The sequence below is a fragment of the Armigeres subalbatus genome, unplaced genomic scaffold (assembly GCF_024139115.2).
Source record: "Armigeres subalbatus isolate Guangzhou_Male unplaced genomic scaffold, GZ_Asu_2 Contig857, whole genome shotgun sequence".
Classification (NCBI taxonomy): domain Eukaryota; kingdom Metazoa; phylum Arthropoda; class Insecta; order Diptera; family Culicidae; genus Armigeres; species Armigeres subalbatus.
Genome location: NW_026943653.1, coordinates 256,613 through 279,678, shown reverse-complemented (window position 1 = coordinate 279,678; position 23,066 = coordinate 256,613). Strand labels below are relative to the sequence as shown.

At 39.9% G+C, this 23,066-nt stretch overlaps 2 protein-coding genes across 8 annotated transcripts in view; one reads left to right on the top strand and one right to left on the bottom strand.

Moving 5' to 3' along the window:
* Positions 1-1,903, top strand: part of LOC134204732 (phosphatidylinositol N-acetylglucosaminyltransferase subunit A-like) — a 34,313-nt gene extending 32,410 nt beyond the window's left edge. Inside the window, exon 5 of the mRNA XM_062679531.1 lies at positions 1,211-1,903. Within this exon, the coding sequence (XP_062535515.1) occupies positions 1,211-1,487 (277 nt within the window). The 3' untranslated portion in view covers positions 1,488-1,903. The remainder of the gene's footprint in view (positions 1-1,210) is intronic.
* LOC134204731 (uncharacterized) overlaps positions 1,800-23,066 on the bottom strand; it is a 106,370-nt gene continuing 85,103 nt past the window's right edge. For all 7 annotated transcript variants that reach the window (XM_062679530.1, XM_062679528.1, XM_062679526.1 and 4 more), the window contains 6 exons: positions 17,181-17,623; positions 16,310-16,919; positions 16,132-16,242; positions 15,804-16,025; positions 15,631-15,736; positions 1,800-2,665 (listed from right to left, as the gene is read on the bottom strand). In XM_062679530.1, the coding sequence (XP_062535514.1) occupies positions 2,328-2,665; positions 15,631-15,736; positions 15,804-16,025; positions 16,132-16,242; positions 16,310-16,919; positions 17,181-17,623 (1,830 nt within the window). In that variant the 3' untranslated portion in view covers positions 1,800-2,327. The remainder of the gene's footprint in view (positions 2,666-15,630; positions 15,737-15,803; positions 16,026-16,131; positions 16,243-16,309; positions 16,920-17,180; positions 17,624-23,066) is intronic.

The window sequence follows — 23,066 nt, the reverse complement described above, 5'->3', positions numbered from 1 at the left end:
TTTGGCACTATGTCGTCGTTGTTTACGCAAGTGATGTATGTAGCCCGTATACAACGTTTGTGTAACTGATATGGAATGTATCCTGCGTGAACATAAAATCTGGCGAGATTCGAAGGAAACGTGCGCATAAGAAAAAAGGATTTGAAAAACATTCGCGGACCCCAGGGTAGTTGAAATCTGTACGTCTGACAAAATATAATTTTAATATTTCAAAACAAAATTTTCAAAACGACTTATCTGCTTTAGTAAACAACGAATCAGATAGCTCTCCCATGCAAACCAACACCATCAACAGGTAGCGGAATCCTTCATCTACCTATTGATGGTGTTGGTTTGCGTGGGAGAGCTATCAGATTCGTCAAATCGTTGTTTGAATCTTTGTTTACAATAGCAGATAAGTCGTTTTGAAAATTTTGTCTTGATTTGTTTTTATATCCACTCTGCTATTTAAAAAAAATAGTCTAGATGACTAAAAAGATTTAAAAAAATCCTTGATATAGAGATTGCCTGGATTTAAATGTCTCATTAAAAGTTAGTTATTAATTTTGCATAAAAGTCCATTTGTCTTACTTTTCTACAATCGAAAGCAATGTAAATAGTAACATCATTTATCATTTCGAATCTGATTTATCGAATCCATATCTTTCCCTATCGAATCATATTTTCCCCTTCAAATGTATTTAATATTGATTAAAGCGACATAGTTTTCAAGAGGGATTACAAATTGAATTTTTTATAGCGAATTTATTGTGGACCCGTCCTTAACCCCACGGTAATAGGGCATATCACGGTAGTTTAAATTGGCACGAAACTGCTGGTTTATGCTATATTTCGAGTCGAAATGCATAGGACTATTTGAAGAAACATGTTAATTATCACGGGAAGTACATAAATATACTGTGAACAGGTTAGTAATCTGAATATTAAACTTTTGTTCGATGCTGTTCGATGCATTCGAATGTTGGTGGGAGAGGAGTGCGGGAGGTGTGGGGTTGACCCGTGGAAGGTCCGGTGCCATATTGACTGCCATCGTGGTACTCTTCCAACTATGTCCTTAATATTCTTATGTTCTAAAATTCAAACCTTTATCGATGTACAACAGCACTGCAGTTGATGCTCGCATTTTTTTTTTTCATCAGACCGTCACTTTTCAAATTTCAAAATCAGCATAATCGCTCGCATTAAAACTTTAATTCTTGTCCCTTTTCAGCTGCCTCCGTAGTGGCGTCTGGCCATATCTTTTAGTCATTTCGTTGTGCCATCTAATCTTACGCTTCCTGGATTGGTTCGTACCGCGCAAATACATTGATCGCTGCCCATTGGACAATCCCTTCTGGGAGGGAACCGTCGCCAGTCGCAGCCGACAATCGTTGAACGACGTGCGGGTGCATGTGCATCCAATCCCTGGTTCAAGTGCGGCCCCCAATGCCGCTATGTCGCATTTGTCTTTCAACCGCCATTCTAGACGCCATAAATCACCATCCTGACGACCGTCGCTGCTGAACTCCTCTTTTATGGCCGAGGAAACGTTTTGAAGAAATATTAGGTAGAGTAAATTAAGGCTTTGGTGGTTTTGGCTCTATTATTGGTTTTGAAGAAAAAAAAAGCATTCTGAAATTTGGTCGCAATATATTAAGATGTACAAAGAATGTTCATGACCAATTGAAGCACAATAGGTTAGAATAAATCCTTGCCAAAATAGAACAAAAGTTGCCAAAGCCGTTATTTCTCCGATTTCTATTGTGCAAACAGAATTTACAATCCGAGCTCATTCATTGTGGGAAATAAAAAAGACAGACTTTATGTGCATAGTATATAACGACAAGTTTTATATTTTTGTATATAGGTAGCTTTAAAAAATCTTTCCAAAAATTTTATTAAAGACGAAACAATACAATACGAATTTTCCTATGGGTTTTTTTCATTTGCATCCGAAACGACTTATTTATAAAGCGGCTATGCTGCTAAACTCGAATATTGCTTGGCTCCTTTATTGCTCATTTCTTATTTGAGGTTTGAGGAAGACTTTTATCTAATTTAAAACAATTCTCTCTATAAAACACATTACAAAGTAGAGCAATAAATTATTCAACAATTATTTTTCTCCGTGATGTTAAAAAAGATTTCACTTCGATTAGTCTTCGGCATTAAAAAGAAAACAATATTCTTCTACAAACACACATTCAAACCACTAAAATATTCGAGGCACTCTTTAAGATCTTAAAACTGATTCTCAGGCACACTAGCGCGATCGCAAATTACTCACATAACAATATATCTATATGTACAGGATAATTTCAAAATGCCCTAAAGCTTAGCTTCGCTTGTTACGCGATCTCCTCCACGTAGGTCGCGGGGAAAATGCCCACCTGACCGCGGAGCGCCCCCAGCCACCATCCGTCCTCCTGTTTGATATGGATATCAAGGATGTCCCCCGGTTGCAGTTCGAGTTCATCGTAAAGCTTTGGTGTGTAGTTGAACAGGGCTCGACAGCGGCCGACGATAACCGAAGTTGCCTCTACTCCAGAATTGTTGACAGCACCGTCATTCGCCGTATCGTCCGCACTGTGAGAATGGTGAACGTGGTGGCCGTTGCTGTGCTGACTTCTCTCGATTCCACTTGCTACACTTCTATCCTCTTCCTCGTCCTGGGAGGAGAATTCGTCTACAGAAATGGGAAAAAATTGTTAGTTTGTGCATTGACTCACACTTCAACCTCTATTTACGACATTTTCTTAATTCGTTTCGTTCTCATGGGGGGGGGGGGCAACTATGTGTATCAGAATTGAACAACTGGGGTAAAGAATGTATGTTGAACCACCCTTACCGGGGCTAGGGCTTCCATTCCCGGAAACGATTTCCCGGGAAATAAGGTATCACTTACATTTGTTTTACTAACATTGGGTCGTATGAATAAAAAGTAGTAAGTTCAACTTTACTACATTTTCAGTAGTAAACGTCACTTGTGGAACATGTTCGTATGAATAAAAGAGACTTTACTACACTACACATTTCGAACATACTACAAACAACTGATTCGGTATGAATAAAGCAAGAGTTTACTACTGATTTCTTGTAGTCTGCTCAAGACGTTGCTACTCATGTTTCAAATGCAGATTATTCATCAGAATCGAAGCGAATCGGCTTTGTTCTTGAAAATAGAAGTCCAATTTAGGGAAAAGAAACAAAACAGACATGTTTTTGTTGATTAGCCGCAAAAAAATGATGAAATCATCATCGTCATCATGGGGTCTATTTTGTTTTGACGTTTCTCCGTGTAGTAAATGGTAGTAAACTGTAGTAAAGGCTAAGTTCGAATGTAGCATATGCCATAAGTTCGAAAATATTTTTATTCATATCAAACATGTAGTTTTCTCTGTGGACTTTATTTTTGAGTAGATGCTACAAGCGCTGAGTTTTGCTACTTTTTATTCATACGACCCATTATCTCGCTACTTATTTTACTTTTGAAGTTTAAGAATTTAAGTTATAACTTAAAATGCTACAGAATCATATGGTGCATTCCAACACGTGTTGAAGAGAGCCGAGACAAAGAACCAGTTTGTATCTATCGTTCGTTTATTCATTAGGTCCAAACGTCGGTAAGCGTTGTGAAGTCGAATTAAAAATTTAGTTTCTTTGGTGAAACAGCAGAGCTGTTCGCAGATATTCAGGCAATAGCAGTGACCGCTTTGGCAGGTTTGTCCTTTTATTGTCAAAGTTTTTTTAAGAACTTCAATCCTTTTTGATTCAATTCACGAACAGACTCATATTCCGAAGACTCGTTTGTATTTTGAGATAGTTCTAAAATATTTCATTTGAATATTTTGTAATATTGGTGGACTAACAGATCTTGATAGAAAAACAGATTTTAGGTCTTTAGTATGCGATCATTACAACTGTCTTACAACAAATATTCGCAAAATTTTTGCAATTTTATGCGTTTTAGGTGCTGTTGGCCATTTCAAGCAAAGTTTGACTGAAAAAAAGATATAGTCAGGATCATTAAAGTACGACATCATCAAGCACTCGCCTGAAAGCTCTTTTTTTATTTCGAATGGAAGAATTCTCATTTCAAATAATTTATTCAAATAATTTTGCTTTAAATACAAAGTGTGTTCAAGTGGACGAAAATGTGTTCAAGTGGATGTACATGAATAAAAATGGGTTATCCTTCAAAGTTGACCAGATGATTCTATGCACTAAAAAAAGTCGTCGAGCATAAGAATAGTTCATGTTAGGATTATTTTGGCGATAATAGAAGAAAATATCTCGAATCCGTCGGTGTCCAAAAACTGGGAAAAAATGCGGATATAACCTGAAAAAGTTTTTAAAAAAATATGGGAAGTAGCGGAGCTCATCAGGACACTGCAGATCTTACTCTTGAGCCAGGACAGATGCTGATACTTATTTCTTTCTCAGGCTTTCAACAACTTTTTCATCATTTGAGGACAAAATAGCAAGCATCCCCGATGTCGAATGTATATTTTACGACAAAATTTAAACTACGATTTTGAATTAGTTTTGAGAGTTTTTTTTTAATTTCCCGGGATCCAAACAGTGTAACAGATTCAATTATTCACAAATCGCATCGGGCATCGTTCAACACCATAACTGAGGATATCCTACAACAAATGCACGCATGATTTGAGATACTTTCCGTTTTCCTTTTGCGAACATAAAATATTATAAGTCAGTCAAAAAGCCGCTTGATGCGGTTTGGGTGAACCCCAACCATATCATCCGCGAAGCCAACTATTTCGAAGCCTCGAGCCTCCAGTGTTTGAGAAGACCATCAACGCTTTAAGACCACAATAGAGGTGACCTCTTTGGGGACACCCTTTTACTGCTCTTACACTAATTGATGAGCTTCCAAGGTTGGCTGATATTTTTCTTTTTTATAACATCTCGCCAATCCAATCAATAATACATACATCGGAACCTGGTTTCAACATAGCATTTTTCATTGAAATGTGAGATGTGTTATCGAATGCTCCTTCAATGTCAAAGAACGCTGCAAGTGAGATTTCTTTTGCTTCAAAAGATCTTTCCAACTTTGTAACTAGCTTGTGGAGCGCTGTTACTGAAGTGGGCTTAGTTGCGAATTTGTCTTAGTTGCTCGGATCATATGTAAATCTATACATGAATTGCGTCTTAGGGGCCGTCCAGAAACCACATGGTCATATATGGGGGGAGGGGGGGTTTGGAAAATGACCACGATAAGCCACATGGGGGGAGGGGGGTGTTGCTCTCCAACCACGTGGTTTTTTTACACGAAAAACTTTTGGTGAATAACAATAGCGGTGTAAAAAATACAAATCATTAAAATTTAATGATTTAATCATTAAACGCAAAGCGCATCTTAGGGCCGATGCCCACGTAGCGTCTTTTCAACTCAGCGTTAAAAAGACGCAGGTGTGCATCGAGAAAAAACCGGTAACGCAGCGTCGGTCGTAACGCCGATGCATATCTGCGCTATTTGACCATCTTAGCCTTAGATCCTTTTTCCATAAAAAAATAAACGAAAAAACAGGTTGCGATTCAGTCTCAATTTCCACAACAAAAATTTGGAAAGGAAAAATGGGAAAATATAAAAAAAAATTCCGCCGCGCCACGCCCCCGCCGCAGATGGTTTTTGGCATCACGCCGCCGACACTTTTGCATCAGCGGACTGCAGCTTCAAATTTGAAAAATATTCAAGTTTTTACAATAATCCAAGAAAAAAACTCCAAAAGAATTTCTTGTGGATATTCAGGAAAAATCCAGTAAAGATATTTGCTGTAAAAACTTTGACATTACCTAATATAATCCTGATAAAGTACTGGCATTCAGAATGATTTTTGAACAGTTCTCTCTGAACAATTTTGCTTGGAAATTTTGCTACAAATTGTTAATGAAAAAAAAAAACATCTCCAGTGTAAATTGCGAAAAAAATTTCTTAAAACTCCGAAAAAAAATCCATGTGAATTCTGTCTGAAAATTCAAAACAGTCCCGTGGGAAATACATATAATTTTCGGTGAAAAAAAAATGTTCAAATTTTCATATATTTTTTTCACATTCTAATGAAATTTTCCACGACAAGTTCTTTCGAATCTTCACCAGAAATTCTTCTTTATTTCCAAAAGAAGTTTTTCGAACATTTTAAGGAGTGCACTTCAAAATGTTCAGTCTCCAGTTAGCTTCGCGAGCAAAGGCGTAGGGTTGCCAACCCGGAGATGACGAGTTCGATTCTCGTTCCTGTCTAGGATGTGTTCGGGTGGGAAACATTCTCGACATCCTAGGTATAGTGTATCCATCGTACTAGCTACACAAGATATATAATCGTGCAATGGCTGGCATATAAAAGCTTTCAATTTATAACAAAGGAAATGCTAATAGAATATACTAAGTTGAAAAGCAGTCCAACTTCCAGATGAAATATGGAGCCATAGAAGAAGAAGAAGACTTCTAAATTTTTCAATAAAAACTCTTCTGAATTTCCGAAAGATATTAAACAGCCAATGCCACATGAAACACTTTGATATTTCCGTTGATTTTTTGTTTTTGAATTTTTTTTTTTTCAAATTTGGAATTTTGAAAAGAAATTTTTTCGGAATACTTTTTTACGCTCTTTGTGAATTCTATCACATTTTTTAAAATTTTCCAAGTATTTTTTTATTCGAGGCATTATTTAGAATTTCCACGGAAGAGTCTATGGATTATCTTCAAAAAATAAATCTTTAGAATTCTCGAGATTCTTGTTTTTTTTTTTAATTTGTACCATAAATTCTTCCAAAATTTCATCGGGAATTCATTCTTCTTCGGGAAGTCATTTTGATTTCTTTGTAGGTTCAGCTAAACATTGCTTTAAATCTTTACCATGCAAAGATGCACAGAAAATGATTTAGAAATTTTAAGGAATTTTCACATCAGAAAATCTTTAAAATTTTGATTTAATTTTTTAAGGAATTCCTTCAAAAGTACAATTTTTTCGTTATTTTCACTTGTAAAAACATCGGAATTTCCTCGGGAAATTCATTATTGTTGTTTCAGATGAACTTTTTTCGATTTTCTACTGGAAAATCTTAGGAATTTCCATCGGAAATATTTTGGCATATTCCCACAGAGAACAGACATGGAAGCTCGAACAAATTTTCTTGCAAAACATGTGTAAATAAACACACCGAACTTCAACGCCATCGACGTCGACATTGCAACTCACAATCTCATCTTGACAACACGATGGCGCTGGTATGCTCTTGCATGCATAACGACACTAGCGCACAGTGGCATTTTTTGATGACGCTAGCGCTGATTATGCGCGGGATAACGGCGACATTCCAAAGTTATTTCAAAATGAACAGTAAAAAGTTATCACAACATAGCGAGTGCAGCTTCAACGTCTGTTCTCTGTGATATTGCGAATAATTTGTTTTTGGAAATTTAAAAAAAAATGCTGAAAATGTCTAAAAATTTCTTTTGGAAAACGAAAAAAATTTCCATTGAAAATTTAGAAGAATTTCCTTTGAAGATTCATTAAAGTTGCCCAGGATTTTGAAAAAAAAATCTTTAGAGATTCCGTTAAAAAAAGTAAGCTGGATTTTTTTCTAATTTATACTTAAACCTGTTAATACCTGTTAATATTGGAATGTAAACCAATTTGATGATTCTGAAAGCAAAACTGGAATTTCTACAGGAATGCTACTCAAAGGAAATAACAGTAGGAGGTTTTATTTGCATATCTAAGATTACATATTAACCATTGGCGTAACTACCTCCGATGCCTAGAGGGGGCTATAGCCCCTTTATATTTCTTCTCGAAGTTGACCCTCTCATCAAGTTATCAGCGGTAATGTGACAAATGCAGTCCAACCACCTAAGGCAATTGCGGATCCATCACACTCATTCACAACTCACAGTCTATGTTTAATTGCGCTCGACTAGCGTCATATTTGCATACTTCATAAATATTCTATCTATCTCAAATGAAAAAAAAGTAGTGCAACTTTCCATGGATTCCGCCGAGAATCTTCCAAGAATTCTGATGAGAATCCTTTAGTGATGCTGACTGGAATGTTCCAGGGACTCCGACAAGAATCTCTAGATATTTATTTCGATATGAATCCTTCAAGAATACATTTGGGAGCCTCCAAGGATCATGAAGGGAATCCACCAGAGATTTCGGAGGGAATGTTTCAGGAATTCCAACGGAAAAATTTCAAGGATTCCGACGAGCATGTACCAGGGATCCTTCACCCTCCAGGAATTTCGACGGGAATAATTCCGGAATTTGAAGGGGAATATTCAAGGGATTTCGTCGAAAACCCTCCAGGAATTCCAATATGATGGCTCCAGGTATTTCATGAGCAATGTTCCAGGGATGAAGACGCATACCGTCGAAGGATTCCGAAGCAATCCGTCGAAGGACTTCGAAGCAAATCGTTGAGCGACTCCGAATTAATCCTTCAGTTATTTCGAAAAGAATCCTCCAGCGATCCCGAAGGGAATCCTCCAAGGATGTTGAAGCAAATCGTTGAGGGATTCCGATGCAAATCATCAAAAGATTTTGAAGCAAATCGTCGAATGGTTCCAAAACAAATTCGTTAAGGGATTCTAAATAAAATCTATGAGAAATTCTGAAGCAAACCGTCGATGTATTCCGAAACGAAACGTCGAATGATTCTGAAGCAATTCTTCGCGGGATTCCGAAGCTAATCGTCAGCCGGATTCCTTATCGTCTAGAGATCCCAACGCAGATCAATTGCAAAACGTCGAGAGACTCCGAATTAAATCTTTAAAGGATTACGAAGCAAATCGCCGAAGGATTCTGATTTGTCAAGCAATTCCTAAACCAATCTTACAACGAATCTGGAGATATTCCGGAGCAAATCAACGAGAGATTCTAAAGCAAATCCTCCATGGATTTTAAAGGGTATTTTTCACAGATTCCCAAGGGTATTACTTAATAATACTGGAAAGAATCCAGTAGGAGTTCTTCTGGATTACGATTGGAATACTTCGATGAATCCGAAAAGAATTCTTTAGAGATTGAAGTGAGAATTCTTCTCGGATTCTGATGAGAATCCATCTCGGATGCTGATGGGAATCTTTCTCAGAATTCAGAAACAAGCTAATTTTTCTTCCACTCATTTCATTAAGTATTTTTTTTTTCTTGAGCAAGGGTAAACGGAAATCTGCAACCAGACACCTGAGGAGGTACTCAGGTAGTGTGGGGATGGGTATGTCATGTAACTCTTACCCGACCCACTAAAACCAAAACCCTTTCGCCAGTCCGTACCCCCGGCCCGCAATTAAGCAATACATCAGGGGGGGACTATTGAGAACGCTCACGCCTATGCTAACGCACTTGACGTCAATACACACAACATCGACTTCAAGGGTGGCTACCTCACCACCCGTCGATCGCAAGCTATGATAGTAACCTAACGGTCCGTATCATAATCTCACGTTGGAGACGAGCACCCCGACAACAACCACCGCGCGCGAACCGCAATGACATCTATATCTACATACTGAGGTCCCCGCAGCCCACCCGCGACATGTTGGTTGTCGGGGTGAGCAAAGTGTTCACTGCATCACAGGTGCCCTTACTGCACTCGTTGGTTTTGTTCAAGACGCCACCACCGCTGCAGTTTCGACATAATCTGTTGAGATGCTGTGTTCACCGCATTCCATATAGCTTCCTCCCGGCACATCCTCTCGACGAGGTTGTCCGGGGTTGTATCCATACCACTAATAAGCAGCATGGCATTGCATTCTATCTCGAATCGCGGGCATGCGAACATCACATGCTCTGCCGATTCTACCTCACCTACACATTCAGGACACTCCGCAGAATCTGCGAAGCCAAACCTGTGTAGGAATTTTTTAAAGCAGCCATGTTCAGACAACACCTGTGTTAGGTGGAAGTTGACTTGACCATGCTTCCTATCAACCCAGTTGGACACATCTGGAATCAGTATGTGGGTCCAACGACCTTTGACTGCGGTGTCCCATGCTCTTTGCCATTTAAGCAACGAAGCTGCTCTCTTGACACGTCGCACTTGCACCGAGTCCCTTTCGTTGTAGCACTCCACATCCTCCTCTAAGAGTATGTCTATCGGCATCATTCCAGCTATAACGCACACCGCCTCATATGATATGGTGCGATATGCGCTCGCGACACGTAAACACATCAGCCGGTGTACTCTGATCAATTTCTTTACATTGTACTCGGCTTTTAGTGCTACGGCCCATGCCGGCACGCCATAACGGATGATAGAGAATGCTACGCCAGCTATCAGCCTACGCACTTGACTATGCACCGCCGATCTGTTGGACATCATTCGTGATAAAGATTTTATCGCCAATGAAGCCCGCTGACATGCATAATCGACGTGGCTCGTAAAATTGAGCTTATCATCGATCATCACGCCCAGATGCTTGAGAGACCTCACGGAGTTAACTGTGCAGGTCCCTACTCTTATCCTTGCCTGTTGCAGCCCATGACGGTTATGCACTACCACGACTTCCGTCTTGTGATGTGCAAGGGACAACCGCCTCGAGTTGAGCCATTCCTCCACTCTGCCAATCGCGTATGAAGCCTTCAGTTCGACTTCGTCGAGAGTGTCTCCTGTTACCTCCAGCATTACGTCATCCGCGAAGCCTTCTATTTTCACACCGGCCGGGAGACTTAGGCGTAATACTCCATCGTACATAATATTCCACAGAACCGGTCCGAGGATCGATCCCTGTGGAACACCCGCGGACACTACGATCGACTTTTGACCAGCATCAGTGTCGTATAACAGCACCCTATTCTGAAAATAGCTTTTCAGTATCCTGCACAGGTAATCCGGAACTCTCAATCGGTTAATTTCATTAAGTATGATAGAGTGAATATGAGAGATAACTCTTCAGTCTTCAAACTTTTTCGGTATTTCATTATGCAACTGATATACTGCTAACTAACTTATCAAATCCTAGGGGGGGCTAATTTTTTTCTAGGGAGGGCTAAGCCCCCCCTAGCCCCCCCTTATTTACGCCAATGATATTAACTTTGTAATTCTCTGATAAACTTTTTGTTGTAAGAGTTCAGTTCAGATGCTTCGCTGAGGTTAATATATCTTAAGAATTTCCAGTACCTCCAGAGCTACGGAAGTTCCCAAATACTCTTAGGAATCTATAGGGATATTCAGTGATGAACTTTATAATTATTTAAAAAAAATCACTAATAAAAAAATAAAAAAAATAAAATAATATAGGGATATTTTGGAAAATTTCTAAACCATTACAATTTTTTCTCGAAATTTTAATAACATATTCGCGAGTCCACATTTTTTTGTATCCTCCTGATGCATTGAAGGTGTACGAGTTCTAGATATCCTAATACCCGATACACATTACAACATGATAACATCATCAAAATGTTCGAATTCATGAAAATTTATAATTGCCATGCTGTCCATCTTCAAAATTGATCGGTTTAACCATATGTTTTAGTTACATAAGGTTTTTTTTTTAATTTTTGTACTTGAGAAAATCCACCTGGTCATAGGGAGGGGGGAGGGGGGTGTCTGCCAAATGACCACAATATGTCACATGGGAGGAGGGGGGGATGAAAATCTTCAAAAATATGACCACGTGGTTTCTAGATGGCCCCTTAGAACATTTTTTTTTTAAATTTTCGTTTGGGTGATAAATGAGGCATCAAGTGTCCCCATATTGTCGTAACAATTCCGAATATTCAAAAATTTTGATGGAAAACTGACATTTTCACCAATATAAATCATTTAGCATATTTATGGCTCTGTGCTGTGATTTTTTTTAAGGAGGGTCAAAACAAACACTGTCTCCCCACCTTCCCCTATAGTCGTAGTCGGGCCATTTGGCTGAATCCCGTTTGGACGAATAGTTCCAAAAAGGGTCCGCAAATCGTCTTTCACCTGATCGATCTACCTCGCCTTCTTGTGTGAGAGCCATACCGGGTTATTGTTCGACATTCTGGCTACGTGCCCGGCCCACCGCAATCTTCCGATTTTCGCTTTGTGAACGATGGATGGTTCTCCCAACAGCTGTTGTACATCGTGTTTCCTTCGGCTATTCCACGTCCAGGTCTCGTGTGCGTAGAGAACTACCGATCTAATGAGAGTTTTGTAGATAGTCAATTTGGTACCGCGGAAAACTCTATTCGATCGCAACGTTTTGTGGAGTCCAAAGTACGCACGATTTCCGTCATGATGTGTCTAGGAATTTCTCTCGATTTCGCCACCACTGATACAAACTCGTGGTGGGTGGCCCTTTCGAGCCGCTTCCTATCATTTTCGACGGGTTGAAAAAAAATATTCTAGATTCTCCGATAGAACATTTTAATTTACCCATGACTTGTAGAAGAGAGTTCATACTTTCACGTAGTGGCGAAACAGTCCGCCCACGCTTGCTTGTTCCGCGGCTTTTATTCGCTCTATTGTGGCTTTGGCTTCTCTTCGTTCCTCTATCTTCTTCCAGGTCTTATCTGTGATTATTTGTTTTCTCTGGGTGCAACAACCGGAGCCTGTTACAAATTGGACATTGGGTCCTAAATTCTCAAAATGTATTTTGTACATAGATTATATAGGGACACGGCAGGTATTTTCGTCTGTTCGTCATAGTCTCTTGTAAAACTCATACGTACCAAATCGTAAGCTCAGGAGAAACCTCGCGTGATTTTTTAAAACGTCGTAAGTCCAAATGAGAGACTCTCTTTCATTACGCTCTCTTTTGCTAATATCCAGGCTAGTTTAAAATTTGTTGCAATATTTTCACCACAGCACACTAGATAAAGCTATTTTCTTCAGATCGGTGCTGGAAAATCCAATGTAAATGTTAGTATGGCTTTGTAATAATCGAAAGAGAAAGTAAACACAGAGGGCCTCTCTTTTGGACTTACGACGTTTTCAAAAATCACGCGAGAAACGTTCTACTATAGTGGAGTTCTAGCAAATGTACGTTGCTTTCGTTGGTTTTAGCCCCTACGACGAAATACCTGCAGTGTCCCTATTCATCGGCTTGGAAAATATGAAATTAAATATGTATGCAAGGTTCTAGTCGGTTCCAAACCCGGCCCCTTCCTCGGAGACACCTGTAATTATGGCAGTGGACACTATCATCTTGAAAATGTTTCTGTAATCATTGTTTGCAAAGCCATCTACCTAGTTAGATACCCATTAGAGTGAAGAGTCAAGGTAATTTTTTCAAATCAATGGTTTTACGATGCCATTCTCAACAATTGTGCAGTATTTGGGCCCGATTGGTTGCTTCCTCGCTTTCCGCATCGCGTTTGAAGTTTGTATGAAAATCAGTATGGGAGAACGTATATTTTTGAATTTTTACTTCTATAGGTTTTAGTTCATCATATATCAAGTGGCACATACCGTAAAGTATAACCCAAAGGATGCCGAAGAAGGTACGTTGCTAGAACGTCAATGAAAAAAGTTATAACGCTTAGAAGATTGAGTGTTCAAACCATGTGTAAAAAATCGTTTTTTTCCTTTTTTTCTTCCAGCACTGTCGAACTACGTGGACCAACAATCTAACTGACTGTTATTTCAAAATTATTGATCTTACAGGGCTCTGGAGCTAATGGAAATTATTCGGAATGATTTTACAAAGTACATAATAATTCCAACAAGATGGAAGATGGGGTTTGCCCTCCGATAATCATAGGTTGTCCGGTAGTGTTGGCAGAAACATTGATTTCTTGCATATGGTTTGAACTAGAGGCCTGAATAGTTATCCAGGCCTCTAGTTTGAACAATCAATTTTCGAAACGTGGGAAGATCCATAAAGTACGTCACGCAAAAATTGGCGATTTTCGACCCCCCCTCCCCCCTTCGTCACACTTTTTGTGCTAGAGCTCTAAAATTTTTGTATGAATCGTCACGCTGCTCGGAACCCCCCTCCCCCTTAGGAGCGTGACGTACTTTGTGGATGGCCCCTAATTACATTTTCTGTAAACCTTCCAGCTACGTACCTTCTTGGGCAAAGTCTTTTGCCATCTTTCAGACTATATGCTAACGTATTGAGTTACGTGATTGACGATCAAATGAAGCCGGTTAAAGCAAAAACATAAACACTGCGCGCCACTTTAATACCCATATTTGCATTATTCCGATCTGTTATACCACAGAGAACAGACATGGAAGCTCGAACAAATTTTCTTGCAAAACATGTGTAAATAAACACACCGAACTTCAACGCCATCGACGTCAACATTGCAACTCACAATCTCATCTTGACAACACGATGGCGCTGGTATGCTCTTGCATGCATAACGACACTAGCGCACAGTGGCATTTTTTGATGACGTTAGCGCTGGTTATGCACGGGATAACGGCGACATTCCAAAGTTATTTCAAAATGAACAGTAAAAAGTTATCACAACATAGCGAGTGCAGCTTCAACGTCTGTTCTCTGTGGTTAATAACCACTGGTTATACTTTCATCATATCGTTTGGAATCGTTTTTACGGAAATTGTCATATATCTGCGTATTCCATATGAATTCTAGATCTACAGGCAGCATTGGACGGCATATTAGTTCTAGTTTCTGGGGAAAGCACCAAATATGATGATAGTAGACGTCACATGAAGCAGAAGAAACATTCTGCGAACAGCTCTCCGCTTTCGCTCATTTCTCCGCTACCATGGCGATCCATGATTAGCTCGTGGTTCGAGCTGTCGGATCCGATCTTCGCATTGAAGTCGTCCATACAGATCTACTATTTTTATTTTTTTGTCTGCAGTTCATTGTTTTAGAGACACTGTTATTTAGTTTTGTCCAACGTTTTGTTCCATTTGGGACAGTCCTCAGGAACTCAATTTCTACAGGTTTATTATTAACTGTAGTTGTGCTGAGCCATTGATTGTCACGAAGATTTTCCCACATAGACAATTCAGAATAGTGTTCTGGAGACATTCAGAAGGAAATTTTGAGAAAATTAAGAAGAATTGAAATAGATCGGGTTATCCCGGAGAGATATATAAAATTTTCCAGTGACTTTCAAGGGAAAACAAAAATTTCAGGAAGCAACTAACGCGAAGACAAAAAAAATGTTAACCGAGGCATCAGTTACAAATATTTTCATGGGGGTAACGGAAGGCAAGTGATGCTATTCAAATATTGTACCACTTGGTTCTTGAAATGAGATAATGAAAAGTAAATAATAAAACATAAGTTAAAACGTTTTCCAGGAATTGCTGGAATGCATTCAAATGAATGCAAATAAATTTGACTAATGGAAGTAGTAATATCCATCCTACTAAAATGATAATATTTTGACCTATCTAATGCATTTTTTTCTCTTATTGTGTTAATAATGCGAGAAAGGCACCATTAACGCTGAGTGATTTAATCTGGTTTTTTGTTTGTTTTATTCTAAGATGGTCATTTTACAATGCATTTGAATGCTAAAACAAAAGTTTTTCATTATATGGGCTACAAGCTTAGAACAACGAGTAAAAGTTGACATGTAAACTGTTTTGAATTGATTTTTTTGTTGTAAATAGAGGTGGGAGTGTGTTAATACTATTTTTTTATTGTCTTTATTAGGGAGACTTTCAGCCCCAGGCTGGCTCGTCTCCGTGCGTTAATACAAATTATTCTGAACATACCAAAATCCGAATCTGGCTGATTGGACACACCATCCGCTACGCCTCTGTCCCACGTTGGGCCGTTTTCATCAGGTGGAGAACTCATTTTATTGGATTTATTGGAGCTCTGTACACATATAATTAGAATTGTTTTAAAAATGTCTTATCATACCTGGAGCAGACAATCTACTTACGTAATGATCCTCTTCCGTCCTGCCGTATTTTTGTGCCATGTGCTTTATCAGCGTATCATTCTTGATGTCCAGGCACTCTACCCTTTCTCCGCCAATGTCCGACCCCGAACACCCACCATTCGTACTCGACTCCTGTCCATTATCTTCCTCCTCCTGTTCGTTTTTCAGCCAAAGGGGAACCTTTAGCACACTCGTCTGCAACCCTGTGCGATCTCGTGTTATCTGTCGAGAGAGAAATGCAAATAATTTAATGAAACATTGTTTGACTTTTTTCATTCACGTATTTTGCGGGGAGTGCGCACCGCAACCAAATAAAAAAAATACCAACCTGTATATGCTGCGCTAATGGATGACTCGAGCGAGGCTTGTGATCTAGCTCAAATAGTGCCGACTGCAGCTTGTACCTAGCACCCTCCAAGTATGTTAACATTGACCTTATCTGTGCAAACAAAAAATGCGAAATTGGTTTACAACGCCCCATTTTTAACGCAGACCAAATTACTCACATGATACAACTTATCCGCAATGTTCTGATTGCCCTCAACGTTGGGTTCGAATGTTTGCGAGAATCCTTTGAGACTGTTTCGAGATCGTCGCTCCCGGTCCAGATCTTGGCGGATCAGTTGCAGCAGTTTGACTAGTGATTGCTTTCTTCGTTCTCGATTCATTGCCAGGGTGGTGTGCTCGCAGTAGAAGTCTGGCAAAAGCTGTTCACTTGGCCCTTCCGTCGCTCGGCGAATGTTTTTCAAAACGTCCAAATCCTTCTGCACGTTGCACATCTGGACCTGCGGACCGAGTCGATCGGTGACCTTCGTCACAACTGGATTCATATCGGACACCAGTCGTAAGTAGCTAGAAACATAGTTTTTGAAGTGGTTGAGCCGTTGGTTTTCCAGCGATTGCAACATCGAAGATCCCCGAAGGACGGACATCTCCCAATCAACGCGCGCTCGCTCGGCTCGGATACACAGAGTGTAGTATTCAACGTCTGCTTTCTTGACGGTGTCTTCTGCTTTCTTGCGTTTGGTATCTAGCTTAGAACTGTCCTTCTCGGAGGATTTTGATTCCTTTTCTATGGTTTTGTGCAGTATGCCCAACGATGGTGATCGTTGTAGTCTAGGAAAGAATATTGGGAAAAATATATAAAATAATCTGATGCTCGGATGCGGGATGTTATCGATAAAGAAGGATATTGGGACGTGAAACCAAGAGTTGAACAGTCGTAGATACGAACGAATCTTTGGTTAATTTTGTTTTGAATGTAAAGACAACTCACAAAGTACCCTACCGAGCAATAACCAAAAAACTGTTGAAGGTAGACTATAGTTGTGTGTTATAGTTTAAAGATCCAAATTAATTCCCGCTTGTCATACTTACTTTACATCCAGCATTGCGTCCTGCAGTTTCTCATTCTCTCGCGATGCGTGATGTGAACCCTTCTTGGCCTTCAGCTCGGCAGCCCTCCACTCGGCCAGAATCCGCGCCGACTTGTCCACATTGTTCTCGATAGCCTTGCGGGCCTTGTGCTGGTTGTCCAGTACCGTTTTGAGCGGTTTGACCAGCTCGTCCGCAAGCGAGTTGGAAAACTGTCGGTGAATCTCCCCGCGGCTTTCGATCTCCGTGGAAACCGCTCGCCACGAGTCGGCGATCGTTCCAGGCAAATCACGGCACGCTTTATTGAGCTTGTTGGCAATTTTGGACAGTGACTTTGCGTAGATCTGTTCGATCTCCGTACGCTCCTGCAGGATTGCAATGAGATCCTTGCCAAAGTCACCGCCCTGTTTGACGAATCGGCGGATCTCTTCGAAGCCATTCTGACCCTGAAAAGATAAGAGAGAAAAAGTTGCATAAGTCGCTGTGCTCATAATAAATCCTGGGCCGTCCTGAATCCGATGCGTATCTGGTTGTTTTCTATGGATTCTTGAAGCATTTTCATGTTTGGTAGTTGAAGTAGTATTTTATTATACCTACTAATGAATTATTAATCATAATCTATTGTTATTGTTAATATTGTTAGGCATGGTAAATGCTGTGAAATACCTCCCATTGGTACCTTGCGTACCAGAAGGAATAAAAAAGCTCTCATTTCGCGGTCTTTAGCCTCATACCGAGTTACTCCTATCCTAACCCTCCCGCGAGCAAACGGCAACAAACCCGGCAATGAATAAAGGACATCGATTAAAAAGTCGGATCTTTGAACGTGAGAACTTTGCATGAGCCCGCATGTGTTGGGCTCCTGACTCGTGAGCTGCAGAAAGTTGGCGTGGGCGTGGCAGCAATCCAGGATGTACCAAAACCGGACAACATGAATCCCAAGTGGCGACGACAGAGCAAAACGTGGAGTTGGCTTCAAGGTGCTAGGGAAACAGATGAGGTGAGTTATTTGGTGACATGCGATAAGCGACCGCATTTGCGTATTGAGAATGAAAGGCGAATTCTACAACTACAGCCTGATCAGCATTTATGCTCCAACGAACGATAAGCCTGATGACTGGAAGAATGCATTCTATGAGAACCTTGATAAGGCATATGGAGAGTGTCTAACACATTGATTGGACTGTAGTCTAAAGTATTGTGTCCTCATTCTCTCGCGATGCATGCACCTTCTTTCACTCTGTTATTCGTACGGAAAGCCTACAATTCGCTACCAACGATGATGGTTTGTTACTTGTGACCATTGCTGCTGCTAGAAGGATGGCAATCAGCAGCGTCTATTTCGCACGTAAAAAAATATTATTTTATATTATTCAGACAATACAGGAGGATGAAGAACAGCCTCTCGGCTGGTTGGATGGCCTCATATCCGATCGATAAGAAAGGGCACATACTAGAGTTTGCCAATTACAGAGTGAACACCCTTCTAAACTCGGCGTACGAAATTATATCGCGTAATCTGTTTAACGGACTGAGACCGCTTGAGGAGTCTTTTGGCGAATATCGTTGATCAACGACGGATCAGATGTGTTCGTATGACTCTGTGAAAAAAATGAGCTGTGGCAGATAATGTCTGAACGTGGTTTTCCAACGAAACTGATTAGACTGATACGTACAACGCTGGATGACTCAAAATTGAGAATTCGGATTGCAGACGTGACCATGAATGGATTGAAGCAGGGTGATATGCTTCCAATTTTATTGTTCAACATTGCACTCGAGAGGACGATTAGGAGATCTGACGTCCAGAGGAACGGCACTATCATAACACGGTAGCAGTCGATCGATTGCAGACCAGCATCTGTATCGTATAATGAACGCACAACTAGTCTGAAACCTTCAAGCGGTGTAGGGAGCCTGTTATAGTCCCCGGGCTTACTGTATTGAAGGCATTTTTTACATCTATTATACGTTAACATAATTCCTCGTCTATGCGCCGTATCCGCTATCAAAAGTATTGCTTCTACTGTAGAGCGGCCCTGTATGAAAGCCGTACTGGTTGCTTGACGAATCAACAGCTTACTCTGTATAGACCGACAATCTGTACAGAATTATCCTCTCTAACAATCTACCATTTGTGTATAGTAGGCAATTTGATCTGTATGCCATAGGGTTTCCTGGGGGTATCCCAACAACACCAATTTCTTCCATTTCCAACGGTCTGGGAAGTAATCTTCATCCAGACATCATTGCAGGTAGCATCAGAACATATATGGATCAGCGAGAATCGCGTGCTCAAGGAACAGGCTTGAAATATATCCTGGATCAGGCGCTTTATTTAACCTAAAATTCCTCGCAGCAGCAGTAAGCTTATGTTTAATAACTGGCGGTACTACATCGGACGACTCATATGGTATGTACAGTCAATCTAACGAATCATGCCTCGAGAACAAATCTCAAAGCTATTTTTTTTGGTCAGGTTATGAACCGGATAGTTTGTGTTTCGCAAAGGGTGTGCCTCGTATTACGCGAAAGTCTGGACGGTGAAAAATTCGCTAGTGAGCAAAATTTGTGGAATATTTGAGAAGAGCCTATTTTTGGAAGTGCGATCCTGTTCGCTCATGCGTTCTTAAAAAATATTTTTTGAAAAGAAATCTCACTCGCTCATACATGAAGACATTACTTCATTACTATGCCTGAATTGAAAGATGGAGTGATATTTGCATTTGTCATCTGTCAGGAAAATGCATTCCTTGAAAGAAGGGATCATATATCCCCTTACCCTCAACCGGGGAAATCTCTGTATTGGAAGAATGAGTCATATCCTCGCTAGCCTTCTGCCGGGCAAATGCATCTCTCAAAGAAGGGATCATATCTCCCCTTGCCTTGAACCGAGCAAATGGCTGAATCAAAAGAAGGAGTAATATCCTCTCTTGCTTTTTGCCGGGAAAATGCATCCTGAAAAAAGGGGTTACATCTTATCTTGCCTTAAATGGAGTTAAAGCCTGAATTGAAAGAAGGAGAAAGAAGGAGGGAGGATATGCCCTTGCCTTCTGTCGGGAAAATGGACCCGTTGAAAGAAAGGATCATGTCTTCACTCTTCAGTTGCCTAGAGTCGAGCAAATGACTGAATTTAATGAAGCAACCACATCTTCTTTTGCTTTCTGCCAGCCAAAACTGACTTTCCGTGCCTCAAAGCGAGTAAATATCCGAATTTAAAGATGAAATCACATCCTCCCTTGTCTTCTGACGGGCAAAAAAGATGGTTGTGTGGAAAAGGCAGATATATAACACGACTCTACGACACTACCCATAATTCCATTACCCATAATGGGACACCACCCCGAATTAGTCATTATTTCAAGTTTATACACCACATCAATGAAAACAATTACTCAATAAAAGTATATTACTATTTTTGTCTTTATTTACGAGGTTTTCGGCCCTAGACCGGTTAACCTCGCGTAATAAAAAAAAAGTTAATTTAGAATTCATAGGAATGAACAACAGTTTGCATAAAGTCATTTGGCATAATGTCGTTTGGCATAAAATCGTTTGGCATAATGGCCGTTTGGCATAACGGCCGTTTGGCATAATGGTCGTTTGGCATAAGGTCATTTGGCATAATTATTATTTGAGCCGTGTAATGGATAAGTAAGATTTGTTGAGCCATTCAGTTACGTCGTTTCCTTCATATGGGCAATACATGATAATTGGGAACGGCGTGACGGCGTGGCGAGAAGCTTCCTGTCAAAACGTAATCATTTGAAATGTTGACGCAGCTACTAGCAAGATAGATCAGCATTAAATTAAATTGACATTGTTTTTTTCATGTAAGGGCAATCCAGAAAACTTGCCCATTTCTCCCTTTCTGAGTAAACGGTTTCTAAGAAAGGATCATATCTCCCCTTGCATTGAACCAAGCTAAACAAATGCTTGAATTGAAAGAAAGAGTCATATCCTCTCTGGCTTTTGCTGGGCAAATGCATTTTTTAAAAGAAGGGATCATTATTTCCTTTCTCTTGAGCCGATCAAGTACCTGAATTGAAGGAAGAAACCACAAATTTTGAAGGGAAAATGCACCTTTTGAAAGAAGGAAAATATCTTGCCGTGTCCTAAACCAAGAAAATACCTGAATTGAAAGAAGGAACCAAGAACCCCGAATGAGCCAGTACCCCCAGTAGTCCTGATTTCAAGTTTATGTTTTAGTACAGTGAAAAAAAAATCAATATAAATTTATTTATAATTCATGTGAACGATTATTACTTGTTTCAATAGCAGGGCGACTCCAGTTGAGTAAATTTCACAATTTTTACAAGAATTTTTACCGTTGATCCTATTTCTGATCCGTTGATCCTTATTTTTCGATCCTTTTACAAGGTTCACCGTGTTGGACTCGCGATTTGTTTCATTAAACTCGAACTGTTTGAAAACAGTATAGAACGAATGGTTCTAGGTCCAAAAACTCCCATTACATATCATGTGCTACCTTTGAAGACTGTTAAGCTGAGGTGAGAATTTCGAAGCACGTTCTCATACTCAATGCAGGGAGCTGGAATTTCATCCCACGTCGACTGGGCTTGATACGGTTCGTTTCAAATTTTAACAGAATAAAGGGATAGAAAAAGTTGCTTCTGAAATTTGCCGGCGATAAACCTTACGGTGACAAGATCCTAGAATGAGAAAATCTCTTCTGTTTTTCGAATATGCTTGTTCCTCCCATGGAACAGGAACAAGGAACAGGCAAAGTTTCGTTATACTTTGCAAACGCGAACATTTAAAGGAGGTGTTATCTCATCTGTTTGCCTCATACCGGGTAAACGCGTTTTCTAATAGCAAGCATTTTCAACTTTGTTCGCTTTAAACCGAACAAATGCGTTCATTAAAAGAAGGCATCATCTCCTGTGTTTGTCTTAATCGGCCAAATGCGTTCATTAAAAGAAGGCATTATCAACTATGTTCGCCTCATATCGGAGAAATGGATTCATCTGAACAAGGCATTATCATCTCTGTTCGCATTAAAGCGACAAAAGCGTTTATTTAAAGAAGGCATTATCAACTATGTTCGCCTTAAACCGGACCAACGCATTCATTTAAAGAAGGTGTTATCTCCTATATTCGCCTTATATCGGACAAATGCGTTCATTAAAAGAAGGCATTATCAGCTCTGTTTGTCTTATATTGACCAAATGCGTTCATTGAAAGAAGGCATTATCATCTCCGTTCGTCTAGAACCGGGTCAAATGCGTTCATTTGATAAAGGCATTACCTCCTCTGTTTGCCTTATACTGGACAAATGCATTAATTTTTTTTATTAAAGAGGCTTTCAGCTCTTGGCTGGTTCACCTCTGGGAATGCATTCATCTAAAGATGGCATTATCTCCTATGTTTGCCATATACTGTGCAAATGCGTTCATTTTAAGAAGGCATTACCTCCTATGTTTGCCATGAACCGCTACCGTTTATTTAAAGAAGGTATTATTTCCACTGTACTGTAGAAAAAAGGTGTTATCTCCTCACTCAACTTCTCCAGATAATAATGGCGTAGAATAATAATTTAAGCAAAAAATGTTTATTAAACAGAAGCTAAGTAGTACATACTTTTATTCTAAACAAATTATTTTCAAAGATTGTTATTTTACGATTCATGGGTATCTGTGGGTGTTAAAAATAGTAATAGTAAAACTACAGATTCGAAATGTATTCGGGCTAATGGACTTTCGGGGTAGTATCCCATACGGGGTAATGGATTTCGGGGTACTGTCCCATTCGGTGTAGTGACCTTCGGGGTAGTGGCATTCGGGGTACAGGGGTGGAGCCACCATTTCCTCTCTTGACTTCTGCCGAGCGAATGCATTTTCTGAATGAAGGAATCTCATCTTCCCTTGC